This window comes from Pseudophryne corroboree, chromosome 9, assembly GCF_028390025.1.
Source record: "Pseudophryne corroboree isolate aPseCor3 chromosome 9, aPseCor3.hap2, whole genome shotgun sequence".
NCBI lineage: Eukaryota > Metazoa > Chordata > Amphibia > Anura > Myobatrachidae > Pseudophryne > Pseudophryne corroboree.
In genome coordinates, this window is record NC_086452.1 from 267507231 (window position 1) to 267533897 (window position 26667).

The 26667-nt window shown below is 48.2% G+C and overlaps 1 protein-coding gene across 4 annotated transcripts in view; it reads right to left on the reverse strand.

Annotated features, from left to right (window-relative positions):
• The window catches only part of FIRRM (FIGNL1 interacting regulator of recombination and mitosis), a 926412-nt gene that overhangs the window by 893408 nt on the left and 6337 nt on the right, over positions 1–26667 (reverse strand). For 3 of the 4 annotated variants that reach the window (XM_063940283.1, XM_063940285.1, XM_063940284.1), the window contains exons 2-3: positions 11378–11417; positions 11192–11280 (exon numbers count right to left, since the gene is read on the reverse strand). In XM_063940283.1, coding sequence (XP_063796353.1) covers positions 11192–11280; positions 11378–11417 — 129 coding nt within the window. Of the gene's footprint in view, positions 1–11191; positions 11281–11377; positions 11418–26667 lie in introns of those variants that run through there. The other variant, XM_063940286.1, reaches the window with a different exon arrangement.

Here is a 26667-nt window from a genome sequence, read left to right on the forward strand (position 1 = left end):
GAAGAGACGTTTCCAGGCTCGACCACACGCCCTGGAAGTTTCTTCCTTGTGTGACTGCTCCCCAGCCTCTCAGGCTGGCGTCCGTGGTCACCAGGATCCAATCCTGTATGCCGAATCTGCGGCCCTCCAATAGATGAGCACTCTGCAACCACCACAGAAGAGATACCCTTGTCCTTGGAGACAGGGTTATCCGCTGGTGCATCTGAAGATGCGACCCTGACCATTTGTCCAACAGATCCCTCTGGAAAATTCTTGCGTGGAATCTGCCGAATGGAATTGCTTCGTAAGAAGCCACCATTTTTCCCAGGACTCTTGTGCATTGATGTACAGACACCTTTCCTGGTTTTAGGAGGTTCCTGACAAGCTCGGATAACTCCTTGGCTTTTTCCTCCGGGAGAAAAACCTTTTTCTGAACCGTGTCCAGAATCATCCCTAGGAACAGCAGACGTGTTGTCGGAATTAACTGGGATTTTGGAATATTCAGAATCCACCCGTGCTGTTTTAGCACTTCTTGAGACAGTGCTAATCCCATCTCTAGCTGTTCTCTGGACCTTGCCCTTATTAGGAGATCGTCCAAGTATGGGATAATTAATACGCCTTTTCTTCGAAGAAGAATCATCATCTCGGCCATTACCTTGGTAAAGACCCGAGGTGCCGTGGACAATCCGAACGGCAGCGTCTGAAACTGATAGTGACAGTTCTGTACGACGAACCTGAGGTACCCCTGGTGTGAGGGGTAAATTGGAACGTGGAGATACGCATCCTTGATGTCCAAGGATACCATAAAGTCCCCTTCTTCCAGGTTCGCTATCACTGCTCTGAGTGACTCCATCTTGAACTTGAACTTCTTTATGTACAGGTTCAAGGATTTCAGATTTAGAATAGGTCTTACCGAGCCATCCGGCTTCGGTACCACAAATAGAGTGGAATAATACCCCTTTCCTTGTTGTAAAAGGGGTACCTTGACTATCACCTGCTGAGAGTACAGCTTGTGAATGGCTTCCAAGACCGTCACCCTGTCGGAGGGGGACGTTGGTAAAGCAGACTTCAGGAAACGGCGAGGTGGATCCGTCTCTAGTTCCAACCTGTACCCCTGAGATATTATCTGCAGGATCCAGGGATCTACCTGCGAGTGAGCCCACTGCGCGCTGAAATTCTTGAGACGACCCCCCACCGCCCCCGAGTCCGCTTGAGAAGCCCCAGCGTCATGCTGAGGCTTTTGTAGAAGCGGGGGAGGGCTTCTGTTCCTGGGAAGGAGCTGCCTGTTGCTGTCTCTTCCCCCTTCCTCTGCCTCGTGGCAGATATGAATATCCCTTTGCTCTCTTGTTTTTAAAGGAACGAAAGGGCTGCGGTTGAAAAGTCGGTGTCTTTTTCTGTTGGGGAGTGACTTGAGGTAAAAAGGTGGATTTCCCGGCTGTAGCCGTGGCCACCAAATCCGATAGACCGACACCAAATAACTCCTCCCCTTTATACGGCAAAACTTCCATATGCCGTTTTGAGTCCGCATCGCCTGACCACTGTCGCGTCCATAAACTTCTTCTGGCCGAAATGGACATAGCACTTACCCATGATGCCAGTGTGCAGATATCCCTCTGTGCATCTCGCATATAAAGAAATGCATCCTTTATTTGCTCTAAAGACAGTAAAACATTGTCCCTATCCAGGGTATCAATATTTTCAATCAGGGACTCTGACCAAGCTACCCCAGCACTGCACATCCAGGCTGTCGCTATAGCTGGTCGTAGTATAACACCTGTATGTGTGTATATACTTTTTTGGATATTTTCCATCCTCCTATCTGCTGGATCTTTAAGTGCGGCCGTCTCAGGAGAGGGTAACGCCACTTGTTTTGATAAGCGTGTGAGCGCCTTGTCCACCCTAGGAGGTGTTTCCCAGCGCGCCCTAACCTCTGGCGGGAAAGGGTATAAAGCCAATAACTTCTTTGAAATTAGCATTTTTTTTATCGGGGGCAACCCACGCTTCATCACACACCTCATTTAATTCATCTGATTCAGGAAAAACTATAGGTAGTTTTTTCACACCCCACATGATACCCTGTTTTGTGGTACCTGTAGTATCAGCAATATGTAACGCCTCCTTCATTGCCAAAATCATATAACGTGTGGCCCTACTGGAAAATACGGTTGATTCGTCACCGTCGCCACTGGAATCAGTGCCTGTGTCTGGGTCTGTGTCGACCGACTGAGGCAAAGGGCGTTTTACAGCCCCTGACGGTGTTTGAGGCGCCTGGACAGGCACTAATTGATTGTCCGGCCGTCTCATGTCGTCAAACGACTGCTTTAGCGTGTTGACACTATCCCGTAATTCCATAAATAAAGGCATCCATTCTGGTGTCGACCCCCTAGGAGGTGACATCCCCATATTTGGCAATTGCTCCGCCTCCACACCAATATCGTCCTCATACATGTCGACACACACGTACCGACACACAGCAGACACACAGGGAATGCTCTTAACGAAGACAGGACCCCACTAGCCCTTTGGGGAGACAGAGGGAGAGTTTGCCAGCACACACCAAAAGCGCTATATATGACAGGGATAGCCTTATAATAAGTGCTCCCTGTATAGCTGCTTTAATAATATAGTTTTGCCACAATTTTGCCCCCCCTCTCTTGTTTTACCCTGTTTCTGTAGTGCAGTGCAGGGGAGAGCCTGGGAGCCTTCCTGACCAGCGGAGCTGTGTGAGGAAAATGGCGCTGTGTGCTGAGGAGATAGGCCCCGCCCCTTTTTCGGCGGGCTCGTCTCCCGCTCTTTAGTGGATTCTGGCAGGGGTTAAATATCTCCATATAGCCCCCGGAGGCTATATGTGAGGTATTTTTAGCCAAAAAAGGTTTTCATTTGCCTCCCAGGGCGCCCCCCTCCCAGCGCCCTGCACCCTCAGTGACTGCCGTGTGAAGTGTGCTGAGAGGAAAATGGCGCACAGCTGCAGTGCTGTGCGCTACCTTAAGAAGACTGAGTAGTCTTCTGCCGCCGATTCTGGACCTCTTCTCGTTTCAGCATCTGCAAGGGGGCCGGCGGCGAGGCTCCGGTGACCATCCAGGCTGTACCTGTGATCGTCCCTCTGGAGCTAATGTCCAGTAGCCAAGAAGCCAATCCATCCTGCACGCAGGTGAGTTCACTTCTTCTCCCCTAAGTCCCTCGTTGCAGTGATCCTGTTGCCAGCAGGACTCACTGTAAAATAAAAAACCTAAGCTAAACTTTTCTAAGCAGCTCTTTAGGAGAGCCACCTAGATTGCACCCTTCTCGGCCGGGCACAAAAATCTAACTGAGGCTTGGAGGAGGGTCATAGGGGGAGGAGCCAGTACACACCACCTGATCGTAAAGCTTTACTTTTTGTGCCGTCTCCTGCGGAGCCGCTATTCCCCATGGTCCTTTCAGGAACCCCAGCATCCACTAGGACGATAGAGAAAATAGGTTTCTTGGTGTGAGGCCAGGAATGCTCCTACGGAAGAATTCCATCTGGGCCATTTCCTTCACTTCCTACAGACTGGAGTGAATTTGGGCCTAAAATTAGGCTCCATTAAGGTTCAGATTTCGGCCTTATCCATTTTCTTTCAAAAAGAATTGGCTTCTCTCCCAGAAGTACAGACTTTTGTGAAGGGAGTGCTGCATATTCAGCCTCCTTTTATACCTCCGGTGGCGCCTTGGGACCTTAACGTGGTGTTGAGTTTCCTTCAGTCGCACTGGTTTGAACCACTCAAAACGGTGGAGTTAAAATATCTCACTTGGAAGGTGCTCATGTTATTAGCCTTGGCTTCGGCTAGGCGAGTGTCGGAATTGGCGGCTTTGTCTCATAAAAGCCCCTATCTGGTTTTCCATATGGATAGGGCGGAATTGCGGACCCGTCCTCAGTTCTTGCCTAAGGTGGTGTCATCTTTTCATATGAACCAACCTATTGTGGTGCCTGTGGCTACGCGAGACTTGGAGGATTCCGAGTCCCTTGATGTAGTCAGGGCTTTGAAAATTTACGTGGCCAGAACGGCTAGAGTCAGAAAAACAGAAGCACTGTTTGTCCTATATGCAGCCAACAAGGTTGGCGCCCCTGCTTCAAAGCAGACTATTGCTCGCTGGATCTGTAACACGATTCAGAAGGCGCATTCTACGGCTGGATTGCCGTTACCAAAATCGGTCAAGGCCCATTCCACTAGGAAGGTGGGCTCGTCTTGGGCGGCTGCCCGAAGGGTCTCGGCACTACAACTGTGCCGAGCGGCTACTTGGTCGGGTTCAAACAACTTTGCAAAGTTCTAGAAGTTTGATACCCTGGCTGAGGAGGACCTCCTGTTTGCTCAATCGGTGCTGCAGAGTCATCCGCACTCTCCCGCCCGTTTGGGAGCTTTGGTATAATCCCCATGGTCCTTACGGAGTCCCCAGCATCATCTAGGACGTAAGAGAAAATAAGAATTTACTCACCGGTAATTCTATTTCTCGTAGTCCGTAGTGGATGCTGGGTACTCCGTAAGGACCATGGGGTATAGACGGGCTCCGCAGGAGACTGGGCACTCTTAAAAGAAAGATTAGGTACTATATCTGGTGTGCACTGGCTCCTCCCTCTATGCCCCTCCTCCAGACCTCAGATAGGGAAACTGTGCCCGGAAGAGCTGACATTACTAGGAAAGGATTTGGAATCCAGGGTAAGACTCATACCAGCCACACCAATCACACCGTACAACTCGTGATAACTATACCCAGTTAACAGTATGAACAATAACTGAGCCTCTCTCAACAGATGGCTCATACAATAACCCTTTAGTTAAGCAATAACTATATACATGTATTGCAGAGAGTCCGCACTTGGGACGGGCTCCCAGCATCCACTACGGACTACGAGAAATAGAATTACCGGTGAGTAAATTCTTATTTTCTCTGACGTCCTAGTGGATGCTGGGTACTCCGTAAGGACCATGGGGATTATACCAAAGCTCCCAAACGGGCGGGAGAGTGCGGATGACTCTGCAGCACCGAATGAGCAAACTCAAGGTCCTCCTCAGCCAGGGTATCAAACTTGTAGAATTTTGCAAAAGTGTTTGAACCCGACCAAGTAGCAGCTCGGCAAAGTTGTAAAGCCGAGACCCCTCGGGCAGCCGCCCAAGAAGAGCCCACCTTCCTCGTGGAATGGGCTTTTACTAATTTAGGATGCGGCAGTCCAGCCGCAGAATGTGCAAGCTGAATCGTGCTACAGATCCAACGAGCAATAGTCTGCTTTGAAGCAGGAGCACCCAGCTTGTTGGGTGCATGCAGGATAAATAGCGAGTCAGTTTTTCTGACTCTAGCCGTCCTGGAAACAAAGTTTCAGGGCCCGGACTACGTCCAGCAACTTGGAATCCTCCAAGTCCCTAGTAGCCGCAGGCACCACAATAGGTTGGTTCAAATGAAACGATGATACCACCTTAGGGAGAAATTGGGGACGAGTCCTCCATTCTGCCCTGTCCATATGGAAGATCAGATATGGGCTTTTACATGACAAAGACGCCAATTCTGACACACGCCTAGCCCAAGCTAAGGCCAAAAGCATGACCACTTTCCACGTGAGATATTTTAGCTCCACGGTCTTAAGTGGCTCAAACCAGTGGGATTTTAGGAATCCAACACACGTTAAGATCCCAAGGTGCCACTGGAGGCACAAAAGGGGCTGAATATGCAGCACCCCTGTAACAACGTCCGAACTGCAGGCAGTGAAGCCAGTTCTTTTTGAGAGAAAAAGGGATAGGGACGAAATCTTGGCCTTTATGGATCCTAATTTTAGGCCCATAGTCACTCCTGACTGTAGGAAGTGCAGGAATCGACCCCCCTGGAATTCCTCTGTAGGGCCTTCCCGGCCACACACCAAGCAACCTATTTTCGCCATATACAGTGAAAAAGTCTTGCTGTCACGTCTTTCCTAGCCTTTATCAGCGTAGGAATAACTTCATCCGGAATGCCCTTTTCCGCTAGGATCCGGCGTTCAACCGCCATGCCGTCCAACGCAGCCGCGGTAAGTCTTGGATCAGACAGGGTCCCTGTTACAACATGTCCTGACTGAGAGGCAGAGGCCATGGGTCCTCTGAGAGCATTTCTTGCAGTTCCGGGTACCGAGTCCTTCTTGGCCAATCCGGAGCAAAGAATATTGTTCACACTCCTCCGTTTATTACAATTCTCAGCCTTTGGGTCTGAGAGGAAGAGGAGGGAATATATAGACCGACTGGAAAACCCACGGTGTTACTAGTGCGACCACAGCTATCGCCTGAGAGTCCCTTGACCCAGCGCAAAACCTTTTTTATCTTTTTATTGAGGTGGGACGCTATGTAGTCCACCTGAGGCAGTTTCCATTAATTTGCAAAACTGCGTGAAGACTTCCTGATGAAGTCACCACTTTCCCAGGTGGAGGTCGTGTCCACTCCCGGAATGAACACTGCTGACAGTGCGCTTACTTGATTCTCCGCCCAGCGAAGAATTCTGGTGGCTTCTACCCTCGCCACCCTGCTCCTTGTGCCGCCCTGGCGGTTTACATGAGCCCCTGCGGTCTGACTGGATCAGAACCGGTTGGTCGCAAAGCAGGAACTCCGCTTGACTTAGGGCGTTGTATATGGCCCTTAGTTCCAGGATATTGATGTGAAGGCAAGTCTGTTGGCTTGACCGCAAACCTTGGAATTTTCTTCCCTGTGTAACTGCCCCACTACCCTCGGAGGCTTGCATCCGTGGTCACCAGGACCCAGTCCTAAATGCCGAATCTGCGGCCCTCGAGAAGGTGAGCACTCCGCAGCCACCACAGGAGAGACACCCTGGCCCTGGGGGATAGGGTGATTAACCGATGCATCTGAAGATGTGATCCGGACTACTTGTCCAGAAAGTTCCATTGTCCTTGCATGGAACCAGCCGAAGGGGATGGCCTCGTATGATGCCATCATCCTTCCCAGGACTCGAGTGCAGTGATGCACTGACACCTGTTTTGGTTTTCAATGGATTCCTGACTAGTGTCATGAGCTCCTGAGCTCTCTCTATCGGGAGATAAACCCTCTTCTGGTCTGTGTCTAGGATCATGCCTAGGCGAGGCAGATGAGCTGTAGGAACCAACTGCGACTTCGGAATATATAGAATCCAGTCGTGTTGCCGTTTCACTTCCAGAGAAGGTGATACGGTGTCCAGCCACTGCTCTCTTGATCTCGCTTTTATGAGGAGATCATCCAAGTATGTGATAATAGTGACACCTTGCTTCCGCAGGAGCACCATCATATCCGCCATTACCTTGGTGAAATTGGTAATGACAATCCCGTACCGCAATTCTGAGGTACGCCTGATGAGGTGGATAAATGGGGACACGAAGGTATGCATCCCTTATGTCAGATTCATTTCAGGCTTGCAATGACCGCTCTTAGCGATTCCATCTTGAACCTGAACCTTTTCAGGTATATGTTCAGGGATTTTAATACAATATGGGTCTAACCGAACCGTCTGGTTTCGGGATTATAACATGGTCGAATAATAACACCCTCTTGTTGAAGGAGGGGACCCTTGACCACCACCTGTTGAAGATACAAATTTACGAATTGCAGTTAACACTGGCTCCCTCTCTTGGGGGGAAGCCCGCCGGGTCCTCGGTGAGGGGGCATCTTCTCACAGTCCAGCCTGTACCCCTGCGATACAATTTCTATTGCCCAGGGATCTAACAGGGAGTGAACCCACTTGTGGCTGAACTTACGAAGGCGTGTCCCCACCGGGCCTAGCTCCGCCTGTGGAGCCCCAGCGACATGCGGTGGATTTTTGTAGAGGCCGGGGAGGACTTCTTTTCCTGGGGACTAGCTGTGTTGTACAGCTTCTTTCCTCTGCCCCCGGCTCTGACAAGAAAGGACGCACCTCAGACTTTCTTGTTTCTTTATTCGAAAAGCTGCATTTAATAATGTCGTGCTTTCCTAGGCTGTGCAGGAATATAAGGCAAAATATCAGAATTACCAGCTATAGCTGTGGAGACCAGGCCCGAGAACCTTTCTCCACACAATCCTCAGCCTTCCATATGCGTCTTAAGTCGGCATCATCTGTCCAATGTATATTCTACAGGACACGTCAAGCAGAAATCGACATAGCTTTTGTCTCTAGGACCCAGTATACTCATGTCCCTTTGGGCATGCTTTATAATTATATATCTATCACTTAAGACCGCATCTTAAAATATTTATATGCATACTAGGGTCTCAATCTCTGCTGATAAGGTACCTGTCCACGCTGCCACAGCGCTATAAACCCATGCCGACACAATCGCCAGTCTGGGTAGTATACTAGAATGTGCGCACTATCTGCAGGATCCCTGAGAATAGCTAGTGCAAACAGGACACCCAAGGGGAAGATTCTCAACACATCCTGGCCCTAGTGGGGAAAGGATACAGCCTGAGAATTCTCTTGTGGGAAGCTGCCGTCTCTTGTCTGGAGATTCCCGCTCTTTTTCCTCATGAGAGGAGGGAAATTTACCTCAGCATTCTTCCCCTTAACATGTGTACTCTCGTGTCAGGGACAGATGAGTCATCAGTGATATGCAAATCATATTTTATTCCAATAATCATATATTGAATATCTTTTAGCCCTCTTGGCTGTAACTTTGCATTATCGTAGTCGATAGTGGAGTTAAACTCTGTGTCGATACTTTGTTATTTTGGATAGTGAACATAGAGAGACTCTGAAGGACTCTGTGACATAGGGACAGACCAGGGTAGATTTCCTTTCTGTTCCCTAACCTTTTGTGCAATAATTTTACCTCAGCACTTACACATATCCAAACAGGTGTCGGCGTTGTCGACGGAGACACCCTCCCACACACATATCCGCTCTATCACCTCCTTAGAGGAGCCTTTTACCTCAGACATGTCGACACGCGTACCGACACACCACACACACAGGGGATGCTCTATTTGAAGACAGTTCCCCCACCAGGCCCTTTGGAGAGACAGAGAGAGAGTACGCCAGCACACACCACAACGCTATATAATACAGGGATGTACACTATACTGAGTGATTTTTCCCCTATAGCAGCTTATATACACAGTTTTGCACCTAAATTTATGTGCCCCCCCTCTCTTTTTTACCCTTTGTGTACCAGGATACTGCAGGGAAGAGCCTGGGGAGCTTCCTTCCAGCTGAGCTGTGAATAGAAAATGGCGCCGGTGTGCTGAGGAAGAAGGCCCGGCCCCCTCAGTGGCGGGCTTCTGTCCTTTTATGTACTTTAATGGCGGGGGTTACTGCACATATACAGTTTCAGACTGTATTATGTGCTTTTCGCCAAGTAAGGTAATCTAATTGCTGCCCTGGGCGCCCCCCCCAGCGCCCTGCACCCATCAGTGACCGGAGTGTGTGGTGTGCTAAGGGAGCAATGGCGCACAGCTGCAGTGCTGTGCGCTACCTTAATGAAGACCGGAGTGTTCAGCCGCCGATTTTCAACTTTTCTTCGTTCTTCTGGCTCTGCAAGGGGGACGGCGGCGCGGCTCCGGGACCGGACGACCGAGGACTGGGCCTGTGTTCGATCCCTCTGGAGCTAATGGTGTCCAGTAGCCTTAGAAGCCCAAGCTAGCTGCAAGCAGGTAGGTTCGCTTCTCTCCCCTCAGTCCCACGTAGCAGTGAGTCTGTTGCCAGCAGATCTCACTGGAAATAAAAAACCTAACAAATACTTTCTTTTCTAGGAAGCTCAGGAGAGCCCCTAGGGTGCATCCAGCTCTGGCCGGGCACAGATACTAACTGAGGTCTGGAGGAGGGGCATAGAGGGAGGAGCCAGTGCACACCAGATATAGTACCTAATCTTTCTTTTAAGAGTGCCCAGTCTCCTGCGGAGCCCGTCTATACCCCATGGTCCTTACGGAGTACCCAGCATCCACTAGGACGTCAGAGAAAATAAGATTTTAAACCTACCGGTAAATCTTTTTCTCCTAGTCCGTAGAGGATGCTGGGCGCCCGTCCCAAGTGCGGACTACTTCTGCGAGACTTGAATATAGTTTTGCTTACATAAGGGTTATGTTATAGTTTCATCAGTTTTGGACTGATGCCAAGTTGTTTTTTCATACTGTTAACTGTTTAATGGATACACAAGTTATACGGTGTGATCGGTGTGGCTGGTATGAATCTTGCCCTTCGATTAACAAAAATTCTTTCCCCGTACTGTCCGTCTCCTCTGGGCACAGTTTCTCTAACTGAGGTCTGGAGGAGGGGCATAGAGGGAGGAGCCAGTGCACACCCATACCTAAAGTCTTTCTTAAAGTGCCCATGTCTCCTGCGGAGCCCGTCTATCCCCATGGTCCTTACGGAGTCCCCAGCATCCTCTACGGACTGCGAGAAAAAGATGTACCGGTAGGTTTAAAATCTTATTTTTTTAAATGCCCAAGGCTCCTAGTGGACCCGTCTATACCCCATGGTACTAAATGGACCCCAGTATCTAGGACGTAAGAGAAAAGGGGGTACATACGTGGAGGTGTGTGCTGAGCGATCTATCACAGATTGCTCAGCACACATCTCTCCCCCCACTCAGCACACTGTGCAATGTGTGCTGAGCGATGGGGGGGGGGGAGATGCTCACTTGTGAGCGATCTTAACTAGATTTGGCATGCATGCATGCCAAATCTATAGACAGCGATACGCTATCGCCGGCACCCTACACACGGAGCGATGTGTGCTTAATTTCTAAGCAATCTAGTCAGATTGCTTAGAAATTAAGTAAAAATCGCCACGTGTGTACCCCCCCTACAGTGGTAAAACGACTGTTAATACAAGCACTCTACTTAGCCTATGTGGCAAGTTGTTTTAAAAGTTTAATCTCAAACAAAGAAACCTGGAGTTTACTATGATGAAGAAAGTTACAATAATTAACATATACACAATATAACAAATTACATAAACAAAATATTAAGCAAATTATTTTAATGTATCAAATAGGGATTCAACCGAATCAAATAAATGTACGGTATCTTACTTTTTCACTCATTTTAAATAATCTCTTCTTTTTTTCCCCAGTATCACAGCTCTATTCAGTCAAAAAACTGTGATTTTTTTTTGCATTATGTGAGTCAGAGGGAATGATTTTAATAAAGTTTCCTTTGGCTAAGTATTTGGTTTGCTATGTATCTGCAACTATACATTAACTTGAGTACCTACTATACAGATAATTTACATTCTATGTGTTTGAGTAAGTAAACTTGCATTTTGTCTTATCAAATGTTACCTTTGGTAGCACCTGGGAAAATACAGTGTGTTCTAGATCCAAAAAGCTGATATGAGGCAGAAACATTTCTGTTACAATATTAAATAATCCTAAAAGATAAAAAAAAAAAAAAAATAATAACATAAAACAAAATTGTATTTCACAACACTGTAAAATAATAAAATAAAAATCAGTCACTGTACTTACTAATTTTCTCGCTCCAACTGTCTGAATGCTGGAACATGGAGTAAGATTAATTAAGGAAAATAATTATGGCATTTTTAAAACTTCTCGGACCTCCAGTTATTTTCTGGTGGCTAATTTTTCAATAATTTTTTTTTTTCTTTTAGCATACCTCTTAAAATTTTCTGACAAATGGACTCATGAATAATATGCAAAACCTGTTGAATGCTAGCTGCATTTTTCATTTACACCATATTCCTAGATCATTTCTGTAGCATTTGTATAAAGATTACAAACTAAATTCCGCAGCATAGGGACACAAACACATAAGGACCATTTATTCAAAGCAGTTAACCTATGCTAACCACTAGTAAACAAGCTTGGGGAAGTTTGCTTCTGTTTTATTAAAGAGAGTGCCTGTTTCTAAAACAGTACATCAGCCAGTACTACTAGTTAGCCATCCTCTTGTTGCTGTCACTTTGCACTAAAGCTGGACATATAATTGTATAGTGTATGGCAGATAATCTACCAGATCTGGCTGGTTGGAATGAAAATCTGGTAATGGATGAGAGCAAACAATAGCCATTTGTTCACATATACTGGAAAACAGACAAAAATGGCCATTCAGACAAACTAGTTAAATGCGTGATTTAACCAATTTATATAAATGACAGGTTTTGGCATTTTTACAGTGTTTCGGAGTAAATGGTCTATTGTTATTTGCTCTCATCCATTACCAGATTTTCATTCCAACAAGCCAGATCTGGCAGATTATCTGACTAATAATTGTACAAAAGCATGTAGGAGGCATCTGTTAACACAAGACATCCCCTGCTGCTTTTGCAGAATTTAGCAGTAGCAGGCAGTACAATGATGTAATGGTTAGCAGTACTGCCTCACAGCACTGAGGTCATGGGTTTGTTTTTATCAAGGCACTCACTGTGTGGACTCTCCCTGTACTTGCATGGGTTTCTATGTTAACCAGACTCAGGGGGTCATTCCGACCAGATCGCACGCTGTTTTTTGCAGCGGTGCGATCGGGTCTGATCTGCGCATGCGCCGCAACCGGGAAACGCCGGGCAGCGTGGGATCTTACGAAGAAAGCGATTGCAGCGGCAATCGCAAGGTGATTCACAGCAAGAAGGCGTTTCTGGGTGGCAACTGACAGTTTTCTGGGAGTGCCGTGGAAAACACAGGCATGTCCAGACGTTTGCAGGGCGGGTGTCTGAAGTCAATTCCGGGACCTGACAGGCTGAAGTGATCGCAGTGGCTGAGTAAGTTCAGAGCTACTCAGAAACTGCACAAAAACTTTATACACATGTCCCCTGCACAAGCAATCACACACTTACTATGCTAAAATACACTCCCCCCATAGGTAGCAACAATCTGATCATACGGCTGCAAAAATCTTCTACCATGCGATCAACTCGAAATGACCCCCTCAGTCCCTAACTGCATAATGATGTTTCAAGATGGCAAACCACTGCAGCAACAGAACATATTAGGGGAAAGGTAGGAAGTGATTTTCAGTTAGATTTACTGAGTGAATAAACATGTGCTCTAATTTCCTCCACCACTCCAACGTTATACTGCTGTGTTCAATAACTTCAAACAAAATGACCCTTGTTGTGTCTGTGTGGTAGTGGGCTATGTAAGCTCCATTGGGGTAGGGACTAATGTGAATGATTACAGTTTTTCTGTCAAGGGCTTCATTATATATAGACACTATATAAATATTAATATGTTGTCCATGTCATTACAGTTGAATAACTGGAAAATAATTATTACCAGTACATATAATCAGATGCTAACAGATGCACAGTATAGTATCCACAATAGGCAAGAGTTCATATACCTTATTCTTAGGTAAAGATTTTTTGAGATTATTATTTTTTTTACATTCCTGGAACAACGGAATAAGATCCATCACATACTGTGGTCCTTTTACTGTGGTCTTTTAGTGGGATTAGAACAGGCATGCCCCACGGTGTACCTCCTGTGAATGGTCACAGATATGAACCAGTGTAAAATTTAAGGACCTATACACTGGACGATGTGTGCGATCGATATGAACACTCTAGTTGAGATAGAGAAAAGGAGATTTATGGTAGACTTACCATGGATAAATCTCTTTCTGCGAGGTACATTGGTTCCATAGGGAAACATCGGGGTGTAGAGATGGATCTTGATCCAGGCATCAACAGACTAAAGCTTTAGACTGTCCTAGGATGCATTGGGACCTCCTCTATAACCCCGCCTCCAGGCACTGTGAGCTCAGTTTCGTTAACCAGTCCAATGCAGGAGCAGGTAAAAGAAGGTAGATGTTAGTCACATAGAACCACATTCTCACGACAGGTGAAGGGACTAGCGGCTAATGCCATACAAACCCATAGAAGCTAGGTGAGTCAGGGTGGGCGCCCTGTGGAACCAATGTACCTCGCAGAAAGATTTAACCATGGTAAGTCTACCATAAATCTCCTTTTCTGCAGCGAGGTACATTTGTTTCCACAGGGAAACATTGGGGATGTCCTAAAGCAGTTCCTCATGGGAGGGGACGCGCCGCAGCGGGTATGAGAACCCGGCATCCAAAGGAAGCATCCTGGAAGGCGGAAGTATCGAAGGCATAGAACCCAATGAAGGTGTTCACTGAGGACCACATAGACGCCTTACACAATTTTTCAGCGGACGCGCCTCGGCAGGCCACTCAAAAAGGTCGAACAGTCAGAGTAGAATGGGCTTTGATAGCAGCAGGAACTGGGACTCCAGCCTGCGCATAGGTTTGTGCAATCACCATTATAATACATTTGGCCAAGGTTTGCTTATTCACAGTCCAGCCACGTTTGTGAAAAACAAAGTAGAAAAAGAGTATCTCACCTTCTGATAAAGGCAGTCCTCTCCACATAAATACGGAGAGCCCTTGCCACATCCAAAGACCGCACTTTTGAGGATAAATCAGAAGAGATGAAGGACAGAACCACAATCTCTTTGTTAAGGTGAAAAGAGGACACCACCTTAGGCAAATAACCAGGGCGAGTTCGAAGAACCGCCCGGTTACGGTGAAATATCAGAAAGGGTGGACGACAGGGCAGAGCGCCTAGGTCTGACACCCTCCTAACAGAGGCAATAGCCAAGTAGGAACAAGACTTTGACCATGAGCCATTTAAGGTCCACTGACACAAAAGGCTCAAATGGAGACTCTTGCAGGGCATTCAGGAAAAATGACCGATCCTATGGAGACATAGGAGGGACATAGGGAGGCTGCATCCGTAAAATACCCCGAGTGAAAGTATGAACATCTGGAAGAGACGCAATTTTTCTCTGAAACCACACCGTCAAGGCAGAGATATGAACCTTGAGGGAGGCCAGACGAAGGCCTAAGTCCATGCCTTGTCGCAGAAAAGCCAGAAGTCTGGAAATTCTGAATTTGTATTCATCGTAATTCTTAGCAGCACACCACGTGAAGTAAGTAGTTCAGACCCTGTAATAAATCCGCTCAGATGCCGGTTTGCAGCCCTTCAGCATAGTTTGGATAACAGCCTCGGAGAATCCTTTGGCCTTTAGGAGTGATGCTTCAAAAGCCACGCCGTCAAAGCCAGTCTGTCCAGGTCCGGGTAGACACAAGGGCCATGAACGAGGAGGTCTGGGCATTGAGGAAGTAGAAGAGGACGCTTTATTGATAGACCCTGCAGGTCCGAGTACCAATGCCGTCTGGGCCACACTGGAGCACCCTGTGCAGGAGAGACACTGGAGGGGAACACGTAGGGTAGCCGAAAGTTCCATGGAATTGCCAGTACGTCCACGAACGCTGCTTGAGGAACCCTGGACCTTGATCCGAAGATAAGAACTGGTAGACCCCACATGTCCACTAAGAGTTGAAAGACCTCCTGATGAAGACTCCAATAGCAAACCGCAGATATGCGGATGCGATATGGCAATAGGTATATGCAGGTAAGCATCTTGTATATCCAGGGACACCATATAGTGTCCGGGTTCCATGGCCAGTTTAATTGAGGGCAGTGTTTCCATACGGAATATGGAAACTCTCACAAACTTGTTCAGTGATTTGTGGTTGAGCATGGGCCGGAAAGACACATTGGGTTTCAGTACTAGAACCAGGATCGAGTAGTATCCTCTGCCTCTCTGGGACAGAGGTACCGGCACCACCACTCCTGTCTCCAAGAGGGAACGCACAACCAATTGTAGAGCTTGCGCCTTTAACAGATCCAAAGGGATAACCGTGGTGCAAAACTGGCGAGGGGGACGCCTCTTGAAAGAGACTGCATACCCGTGAGGGGCAACTTCTCGCACCCAAGCATCTAAAGTGGTCTTTAACCAGACCAGGAAGAATTGCAGAAGTCAGCCTCCCACCCTTGGGTCACCCAAGGGGAGGCCCGCCCCATCATGTGGCAAGCTTGTCGTGTTTTGGGCAGCCCGTCAGCCTGCTTCTAGATTGTTTTGCCTTGGGCTTTGTGCTTTTAGAAGCATGAGATAGTCTTGGGTATGCCTGACCTTTTGCTTTCCCTTGAGGTCGAAAGGAGTGAAAAATGGTACCTTTTGCCTTCTGTGTCGAAGGAGTAGTATTAGGGAGAAAAGCAGTCTTAGCAGCTGCTTGAGGTCTTCCCCAAATAAGATGTCTCCCTTAAAAGGTAGTACCTCCAAGGTCTTTATGGAGTCCAAGTCCACCTTCCATGACCTCAACCACAGAATACGGCGAGCCAGGATGGACATAGTTGCTGCCTTGGCTGCCAATACACCTGTCTCAGGGGACGCCTCCTGTATGTAATAGGCAGCGGTAGTAATATGAGACAGGAATGGTCTGGCATTGTCAAATATATCCGGGGGCAACTCATACTCTAATGCCTGAACCCATGCTTCAATACCTTTTGCAGCCCAGGAGGCTGCTATAGTGGGTCTATGTACAGCACCTGTAAGGGAGTAAATAGACTTCAGGCATCCCTCCACACGCTTATCTGTCGGTTCTTTCAGTGAGGGGACAGTGGTGACAGGCAGAGTAGATGACACCACCAGACGGGTGACATGGGAATCCACCGGCGGTGAATTTTCCCACTTGTTACACAATTCTGCAGGGATAGGATAGCAAGCCACCATCCTTTTAGACAGGAAGAATTTCTTCATTGGAGTAATCCAGGGTTCTCGTATGTCCACTAAATGGTCAGAATGCGGTAATAATGTTTTAGTTACCTTCTGACTTTCAAACTTATCAGGTTTCTTAGACACCTTAGTGGAATACTCATCATCATCTGATATTTAGAGGATCTGCTTAATAGCAACCACTAGGTCAGGGACCTCAACCTGTGTTGCAGATTCCTCGTCAGAAGCAGCTGTGTCAGTGTCTGACAGGACAGTATGCTCCTCATCTTCATCAGAAGAATCTTCTGAGAGATTAGTGGATTGTGAGGAGAAAGTAGCCCGCTTAGATGACCTCGTGACACGAGAGTGACTTTGGTGGTCATTCCGTGTTGTTCGCTAGCTGCATGCGTTCGCTGTGCAGCGATGAGGCAAAAAAACGGCACAATGCGCACGCGCGTCGTACTATTTCAACAAACGATGTAGCCTTACACAGGATCTAGCAAAGCTTTTCAGTCGCACTGCTGGCCGCAGAGTGATTGACATGAAGTGAGCGTTTCCGGGTGTCAACTGACTTTTCAGGGAGTGTTCGAAAAAACGCAGGCGTACCAGGAAAAACGCAGGCGTGGCTAGGCGAACGCAGGGCGTGTTTGTGATGTCAAAACAGGAACTGAACAGTCTGAAGTCATCGCAAGTGCTGAGTAGGTATTGAGCTACTCTAAAACTGCACACAAAAAAAACTTTGCCGCCGCTCTGCGATCCTTTCGTTCGCACTTCTGCTAAGCTAAAATACACTCCCAATGTGGAGGTGGCATAGCGTTTGCACGGCTGCTAAAAACTGCTAGCGAGCGAACAACTCGGAATGACCACCTTGGGGCAGTCCTATGTCTAACCTAGGATTGATTCAATTGCTGCAACGGGGTAGACAAATTATCCACCCAAGGCGGATTTACCACAGGGACAATATGTGACTGTAATGGCACAGGAGGTCCCATAGGGGGGCGTAAGGCATGTCACAAGCGTATTTAGCATAGATGAGAATGCCGCCCAAGGTGGCTCCTGATTGGTAACAGGAGCTGCGAACTGACTGGGAGATGTATTGCACGTAGTACACAGACCATCATACAAAACTTCCCCCTCAGGCAAATCCTTGGCGCATGCGCTGCATGATGCAGGAGCATCCTCGGATTTCCCGCCCTTTTCGGTAGACATTTTCAGAGATGTAACAGCAGAGTGTATTAGTACGATACAGCCATGCAGAGTCCAACACCTGCGAATAAATCCCCTAGTATGTGACTGCGTACACAGTACACAACACCGGCGAATAAATCCAGTATGATGTGACAGAGTACACAGTAGAATACACTTAACGGTAAACACTGTGACCAGATGCACCTAGTCCTTTAGGGTACAGAATACAGTGATAGATAAAGCTGGGATACACACAGCAGATACAGGCACACACACTCACAATGCAGATAATTATTTTAGTAAGACAATAAAACTGCACTGGACTGCTATATATATATATATATATATATATATATATATATATATATATATATATATATATATATATATATATACACACACACACACATACATACATACATACATACATACACACACACACACACACACATATATATATATATATACACATTATATACATACATAACATATACACATACATACATACATACATATACACACACACAGCTCAAAAAAATAAAGGGAACACTTAAACACTAAGTCAATCACACTTCTGTGAAATCAAACTGTCCACTAATACCCCTTTCAGACAGAAGATGAAATTACCGGGTGAAGCAGTTCCACCCGGTAATTTCATGTAACACACGGGTCCTTTTTCTGTGTGAAAGGGTCAACCCGTGTTGTAATTCCCGGGACTACGACCCAGGAATTTACCAAGGTCGGAGACACGGGAATTAGGACACGGGTTGACCCTTAATCACACAGACAAAATACCCGTGATGATCTGCAAATTTCCGGGTCGAAATTTTCGACCCGGTAATTTGCATGTCTGTGTGAAGAAGGGGGGGGAGGGGGGGTCAGGCAGGTCCCAGCAAAACGACCCGGCACTGAAATGCCAGGTAATTGCCAGGACTTTCAGACTTTTCTGTCTGAAAGAGGTATTAGGAAGCAACACTGATTGACAATCAATTTCACATGCTGTTGTGCAAAAGGAATAGACAACAGGTGGAAATTATAGGCAATTAGCAAGACACCCCCAATAAAGGAGTTGTTCTGCAGGTGATGACCACAGACCACTTCTCAGCTCCTATGCTTTCTGGCTGATATTTTGGTCACTTTTGAAAGCTGGCAGTGCTTTCACTCTAGTGGTAGCATGAGACGGAGTCTACAACCCACACAAGTGGCTCAGGTAGTGCAGCCATCCAGGATGGCACATCAATGCGAGCTGTGGCAAGAAGGTTTGCTATGTCTGTCAGCGTAGTGTCCAGAGCATGGAGGCGCTACCAGGAGACAGGCCAGTACATCAGGAGACGTGGAGCAGGCCGTAGGAGGGCAACAACCCAGCAGCAGGACAGCTACCTCCGCCTTTGTGCAAGGAGGAACAGGAGGAGCACTGCCAGAGCCCTGCAAAATGACCTCCAGCAAGCCACAAATGTGCATGTGTCTACTCAAACGATCAGAAACAGACATTTCTTTGGGGGGCCGCATAGCCCTCCATGTGCTCGCCAGAGGTAGCCTGACTGCCATTAGGTACCGAGATGAGATCCTCAGACCCCTTGTGAGACCATATGCTGGTGCGGTTGGCCCTGGGTTCCTCCTAATGCAAGACAATGCTAGACCTCATGTGGCTGGAGTGTGTCAGATTACATGCGATGGGATCTTCCTGGGAAGATAAATCCTCTGCAGCATAGGAAAGTCTCTAGACATGTTTGCAATTGCACCCCAATCACCCCACATAAACACAAGGTACAGGGTAGACAGAGTTCCCCCCTCCCCCCCAAGAATGGCAGAGAAAGACAGATTGGAGCCAACCCACACACCGCTATTATAGGTATAGGGAGACCCCAAACCAGCGCTGTGTCCCTTAATAGGTGACACAGCCTTTATACAGCCTCCCCTCCCTTCTACAACCCGCTGGTACCCTACAGATAGCCGGAGGTGCTCTGGAGGGACCTGTTCTTCCACTGGCAGTGTGCTGCAGACAGGAAAATGGCGCTGCCCCCTTAATGGCGCTGTCTTCACTCTCTTCTGAGATTATACTGGCCTGAGGATTTTGTGCTGGCTGAGATCCGCAGACCCCGACAGACTTAATTTGGTTAGTGTAGGGTCAGGTGCTGGCTCAGGGCGCCCCACTGAAGTACCGCTGAGCAGTCCGGGAGCTCCTACCCTTAAGCCGCCATCTTCATACCGACCCCCTGCTTCTGAGGGGGGACAGTGACTCACTCGCCACACTTCAGCTCTGCAAGGGGGTGGCGGCTGGCTGCTGGGGTGAGCGTTCCCCTGTGGCGGGGCGCGATCTGTCCCCTCTGAAGCTTAATGTCCAGTTGGCAGAGAGCGACTCAGACCACGCAGGGCGGACACTGCTCCCCACTCAGTCCCTCGTTGCAGGCAGGCTGTCGCCAGCAGCCTCCTGTAAAAAAATAAACTCTTAAGAAAATATTTTTCTAAGGAAGCTCTGTAGAGCTCCCCCAGCTGTGACCGGCTCCTCCGGGCACATTTTCTAAACGGAGTCTGGTAGGAGGGGCATATAGGGAGGAGCCAGCCCACACTCTCAAACTCTTAAAGTGCCAATGGCTCCTGGCGGACTTGTCTATACCCCATGGTACTAATATGGACCCCAACATCCTCTAGGACGCAAGAGAAAAAGGGTTTGGAAAAATACATCAGTCCATCACATACATGCTCTATAGTATTTAGGGGTCTATTTACTAAGCCTTGGATGGAGATACACTGGACAAAGATAAACTACCAGCAAATCAGCTTCTAACAGCAGTTTTACAGACTGTTGGGTTTGAAAAAGGATTTAGGAGCTGATTGGCTGGTACTTTATTTCCATCTACTTTATCTCCATCCAAGCCCTCTTAGGGACGCTAGGTATTAAGCTTTGGAAAGAGATAACAGTACCAACTACCAACCAACTCCTGTCCTTTTTTTATCTTTAGGAGCGGATTGGCTTCTACTTACTCTCTCTCCACGGCTTAGTAAATAGACTCCAGTCCATAGCACACACACTGGCCGGTTTCTCCCGGATAGCAAAAAGCCGGACAAACGTTGTCCGGCTTTTTGCCATCCGTGAGAAACCGGCAGTCGCTCACACAGGACGGCTTTGAGCCGTGTGATGCTGTGCGCATGCGCAGCATCAGACACGGCTTGAGAAAATAAGATTTTACTCACCGGTAAATCTATTTCTCGTAGTACGTAGTGGATGCTGGGGACTCCGTAAGGACCATGGGGAATAGACTGGCTCCGCAGGAGACTGGGCACTCTAAGAAATATTTAGTACTACTGGTGTGCACTGGCTCCTCCCTCTATGCCCCTCCTCCAGACCTCAGTAAAAGGAAACTGTGCCCGGAAGAGCTGACATTACAAGGAAAGGATTTTGGAATCCAGGGTAAGACTCATACCAGCCACACCACTCACACCGTATAACTTGTGATAAACTTACCCAGTCAACAGTATGAACAACAGAGCATCAAACAATGGATGCCAACATAACAGAACCCTTTATTAAGCAATAACTATATACACGTATTGCAGAAAGTCCGCACTTGGGACGAACACAAGGTCCTCCTCAGCCAGGGTATCAAACTTGTAGAACTTAGCAAATGTGTTTGAACCCGACCAAGTAGCTGCTCGGCAAAGCTGTAATGCCGAGACCCCTCGGGCAGCCGCCCAAGAAGAGCCCACTTTCCTTGTGGAATGGGCTTTCACTGATTTTGGATGCGGCAATCCAGCCGCAGAATGAGCCTGCTGAATCGTGTTACAGATCCAGCGAGCAATGGTTTGCTTTGAAGCAGGAGTACCCAACTTGTTGGATGCATATAGGATAAACAGCGAGTCAGTTTTCCTGACTCAAGCCGTCCTGGCTACATAGATCTTCGAAGCCCTGACTACATCAAGCAACTTGGAATCCTCCAAGTCACGAGTAGCCGCAGGCACCACAATAGGTTGGTTCAAATGAAAAGATGACACCACCTTCGGCAGAAATTGCGGACGAGTCCGTAATTCTGCCCTGTCCATATGGAAAACCAGATAGGGGCTTTTACATGACAAAGCCGCCAATTCTGACACACGCCTAGCCGAAGCTAAGGCCAATAGCATGACCACCTTCCACGTGAGATATTTTAGCTCCACGGTCTTAAGTGGCTCAAACCAGTGGGATTTCAGGAAACCCAACACCACGTTGAGATCCCAAGGTGCCACTGGTGGCACAAAAGGGGGCTGAATATGCAGCACTCCCTTAACAAACGTCTGAACTTCAGGAAGAGAAGCCAGTTCCTTTTGAAAGAAAATGGATAGGGCCGAAATCTGGACCTTTATGGACCAAAACTTCAAGCCCATAGTCACTCCAGACTGTAGGAAGTGCAGGAACCGGCCCAGCTGGAATTCCTCTGTAGGGGCCTTCCTGGCCTCACACCAGGCAACATATTTTCGCCATATACGGTGATAGTGTTTTGCTGTCACGTCCTTCCTAGCCTTTATCAGCGTAGGAATAACTTCATCCGGAATCCCTTTTTCCGCTAGGATCCTGCGTTCAACCGCCATGCCGTCAAACGCAGCCGCGGTAAGTCTTGGAACAGACAGGGCCCCTATTGTAACAGGTCCTGTCTGAGAGGCAGAGGCCATGGGTCCTCTGTGAGCATTTCTTGCAGTTCCGGGTACCAAGTCCTTCTTGGCCAATCCGGAACAATGAGTATTGTTCTCACTCCTCTTTTTCTTACGATTCTCAGCACCTTGGGTATGAGAGGAAGAGGAGGAAACACATAGACCGACTGGAACACCCACGGTGTTACTAGTGCGTCCACAGCTATCGCCTGAGGGTCTCTTGACCTGGCGCAATACCTTTGTAGCTTTTTGTTGAGACGGGATGCCATCATGTCCACCTGTGGCAGTTCCCATCGATTTGTAATCTGAGTGAAGACTTCGTGATGAAGTCCCCACTCTCCCGGGTGGAGGTCGTGCCTGCTGAGGAAGTCTGCTTCCCAGTTGTCCACTCCCGGAATGAACACTGCTGACAGTGCTTGCACGTGATTCTCCGCCCAATGAAGAATCCTGGTGGCTTCCGCCATCGCCACTCTGCTTCTTGTGCCGCCCTGGCGGTTTACATGAGCCACTGCAGTGATGTTGTCTGACTGAATCAGCACCGGTTGGTTGCGAAGCAGAGGCTCGCTTGACTCAGGGCGTTGTATATGGTCACCAGGACCCAGTCCTGTATGCCGAACCTGCGGCCCTCGAGAGGGTGAGCACTCTGCAGCCACCACAGAAGAGACACCCTGGCCCTCGGGGAAAGGATGATCAGCCGATGCATCTGAAGATGCGATCCGGACCACTTGTCCAACAGATCCCACTGAAAGATCCTCGCATGGAACCTGCCGAAGGGAATGGCTTCGTACGATGCCACCATCTTTCCCAGGACTCGCGTGCAGTGATGCACAGACACCTGTTTCGGTTTTAAGAGGTCTCTGACTAGAGTCACGAGCTCCTGAGTCTTCTCCGCCGGGAGAAACACCTTCTTCTGGTCTGTGTCCAGAATCATGCCCAGAAAGGGCAGACGCGTCGTAGGAATAAGCTGCGACTTTGGGATATTCAGAATCCAGCCATGCTGCTGCAACACTTCCTGAGAGTGTGCTACGCTGATCAGAAACTGCTCTCTGGACCTCGCCTTTATGAGGAGATCGTCCAAGTATGGGATAACTGACTCCTTGCTTTCTCAGGATCACCATCATTTCTGCCATTACCTTGGTAAATATTCTCGGTGCCGTGGAGAGCCCAAACGGCAACGTCTGGAATTGGTAATGACAGTCCTGTACCACAAATCTGAGGTACTCCTGATGAGGTGGATAAATGGGGACATGCAAGTACGCATCCTTGATGTCCAGAGACACCATAAAATCCCCCTCTTCCAGGCTTGCAATGACCGCTCTGAGCGATTCCATTTTGAACTTGAATCTTTTCAGATAAATGTTCAGGGACTTTAAATTCAATATGGGTCTGACCGAACCGTCCGGTTTCGGTACCACAAACATTGTGGAATAGTATCCCCTTCCCTGTTGAAGGAGGGGAACCTTTACCACCACCTGCTGGAGATATAACTTGTGAATTGCCGCTAACACTACTTCCCTTTCCATGGGGGAAGCTGGCAGGGCCGATTTGAGGTAACGGTGAGGGGGCATCACTTTGAATTCCAGCTTGTATCCCTGAGACACAATCTGTATAGCCCAGGGATCCACCTGTGAGCAAACTCACTGGTGGCTGAAATTTCGGAGACGCGCCCCCACCGCTCCTGGCTCCGCCTGTGGAGCCCCAGCGTCATGCGGTGGATTTAGTGGAAGCCGGGGAGGACTTCTGTTCCTGGGAACTAGCTGTATGGTGCAGCTTCTTTCCTCTACCCCTGCCTCTGGCAAGAAAGGATGCACCTCTCACTTTCTTGCTTCTTTGTGATCGAAAGGACTGTATTTGGTAATACAGTGCTTTCTTAGGCTGTGAGGGAATATATGGCAAAAAATTTGACTTCCCAGCCGTAGCCGTGGAAACTAGGTCCGAGAGACCGTCCCCAAACAATTCCTCACCCTTGTAAGGTAAAACCTCCATGTGCTTATTGGAGTCGGCATCACCTGTCCATTGCACAGGACCCTTCTGGCAGAAATTGACATTGCATTTATTCTAGAGCCCAGTAGGCAAATGTCCCTCTGGGCATCCCTCATATATAGGACAGCGTCTTTTATATGCCCCAGGGTCAGTAAAATGGTATCCTTGTCTAAGATATCCAGTTCCTCAGACAGATTATCTGTCCATGCTGCTACAGCACTACACATCCAGGCCGACGCAATCGCCGGCCTCAGTAGAGTACCTGAATGTGTATAAACAGACTTCAGGATACTTTCCTGCTTCCTATCGGCAGGATCCTTTAGGTAGGCCGTATCCTGTGACGGCAGGGCCACCTTCTTAAATAAGCATGTCAGAGCTTTATCTACCCTAGGGGAGGATTCCCAGCGCATCCTGTCCGTTGGCGGGAAAGGGTACGCCATAAGTAACCTTTTGGAAAATAAGAATTTACTTACCGATAATTCTATTTCTCGTAGTCCGTAGTGGATGCTGGGGACTCCGTAAGGACCATGGGGAATAGCGGCTCCGCAGGAGACTGGGCACATCTAAAGAAAGCTTTAGGACTAACTGGTGTGCACTGGCTCCTCCCCCTATGACCCTCCTCCAAGCCTCAGTTAGGAAACTGTGCCCGGACGAGCGTACACAATAAGGAAGGATTTTGAATCCCGGGTAAGACTCATACCAGCCACACCAATCACACCGTATAACTTGTGATCTGAACCCAGTTAACAGTATGATAACAGAGGAGCCTCTGAAAAGATGGCTCCCAACAATAATAACCCGATTTTTGTAACAATAACTATGTACAAGTATTGCAGACAATCCGCACTTGGGATGGGCGCCCAGCATCCACTACGGACTACGAGAAATAGAATTATCGGTAAGTAAATTCTTATTTTCTCTAACGTCCTAAGTGGATGCTGGGGGACCATGGGGATTATACCAAAGCTCCCAAACGGGCGGGAGAGTGCGGATGACTCTGCAGCACCGAATGAGAGAACTCCAGGTCCTCCTCAGCCAGGGTATCAAATTTGTAGAATTTAGCAAACGTGTTTGCCCCTGACCAAGTAGCTGCTCGGCAAAGTTGTAAAGCCGAGACATCTCGGGCAGCCGCCCAAGATGAGCCCACTTTCCTTGTGGAACGGGCATTTACAGATTTTAGCTGTGGCAGGCCTGCCACAGAATGTGCAAGCTGAATTGTACTACAAATCCAACGAGCAATAGTCTGCTTAGAAGCAGGAGCACCCAGCATGTTGGGTGCATACAGGATAAACAGCGAGTCAGATTTCCTGACTCCAGCCGTCCTGGAACATATTTTCAGGGCCCTGACAACATCCAGCAACTTGGATTCCTCCAAGTCCCTAGTAGCCGCAGGCACCACAATAGGTTGGTTCAGGTGAAAACGCTGGAACCACCTTAGGGAGAAACTGAGGACGAGTCCTCAATTCCGCCCTGTCCGAATGGAAAATCAGATAAGGGCTTTTACAGGATAAAGCCGCCAATCCTGACACGCGCCTGGCCCAGGCCAGGGCCAACAGCATGACCACTTTCCATGTGAGATATTTTAACTCCACAGATTTAAGTGGTTCAAACCAATGTGACTTGGAACCCAAACTACATTGAGATCCCAAATCGCCACTGGAGGCACAAAAGGAGGCTGTATATGCAGTACCCCTTTTACAAACGTCTAAACTTCAGAGACTGAAGCTAGTTCTTTTTTGGAAGAAAATTGACAGGGCCGAAATCTGAACCTTAATGGACCCCAATTTCAGGCCCATAGACACTCCTGTTTGCAGGAAATGTAGGAATCGACCCAGTTGAATTTCCTCCGTCGGGCCTTACTGGCCTCGCACTACGCAACATATATTCGCCAATTGCGGTGATAATGTTTTTGCGGTTACATCCTTCCTGGCTTTTGATCAGGATAGGGATGACTTCATCCGGAATGCCTTTTTTCCTTCAGGATCCGGTGTTCAACTGCCATGCCGTCAAACGCAGCCGCGGTAAGTCTTGGAACAGACAGGGTCCTTGCTGGATCAGGTCCCTTCTTAGAGGTAGAGGCCACGGATCCTCCGTGAGCCTCTCTTGAAGTTCCGGTTACCAAGTCCTTTTTGGCCCACTTGGAGCCACGAATATAGTGCTTACTCCTCTCCATCTTATCAATCTCAGTACCTTGGGTATGAGAGGCAGAGGAGGGAACACATACACTGACTGGTACACCCACGGTGTTACCAGAGCGTCTACAACTATTGCCTGAGGGTCTCTTGACCTGGCGCAATACCTGTCGAGTTTTTTAATCATGTGGACGACTTCTGGGTGAAGTCCCCACTCTCCCGGGTGGAGGTCGTGCTGAGGAAGTCTGCTTCCCAGTTGTCCACTCCCAGAATGAATACTGTTGACAGTGCTAT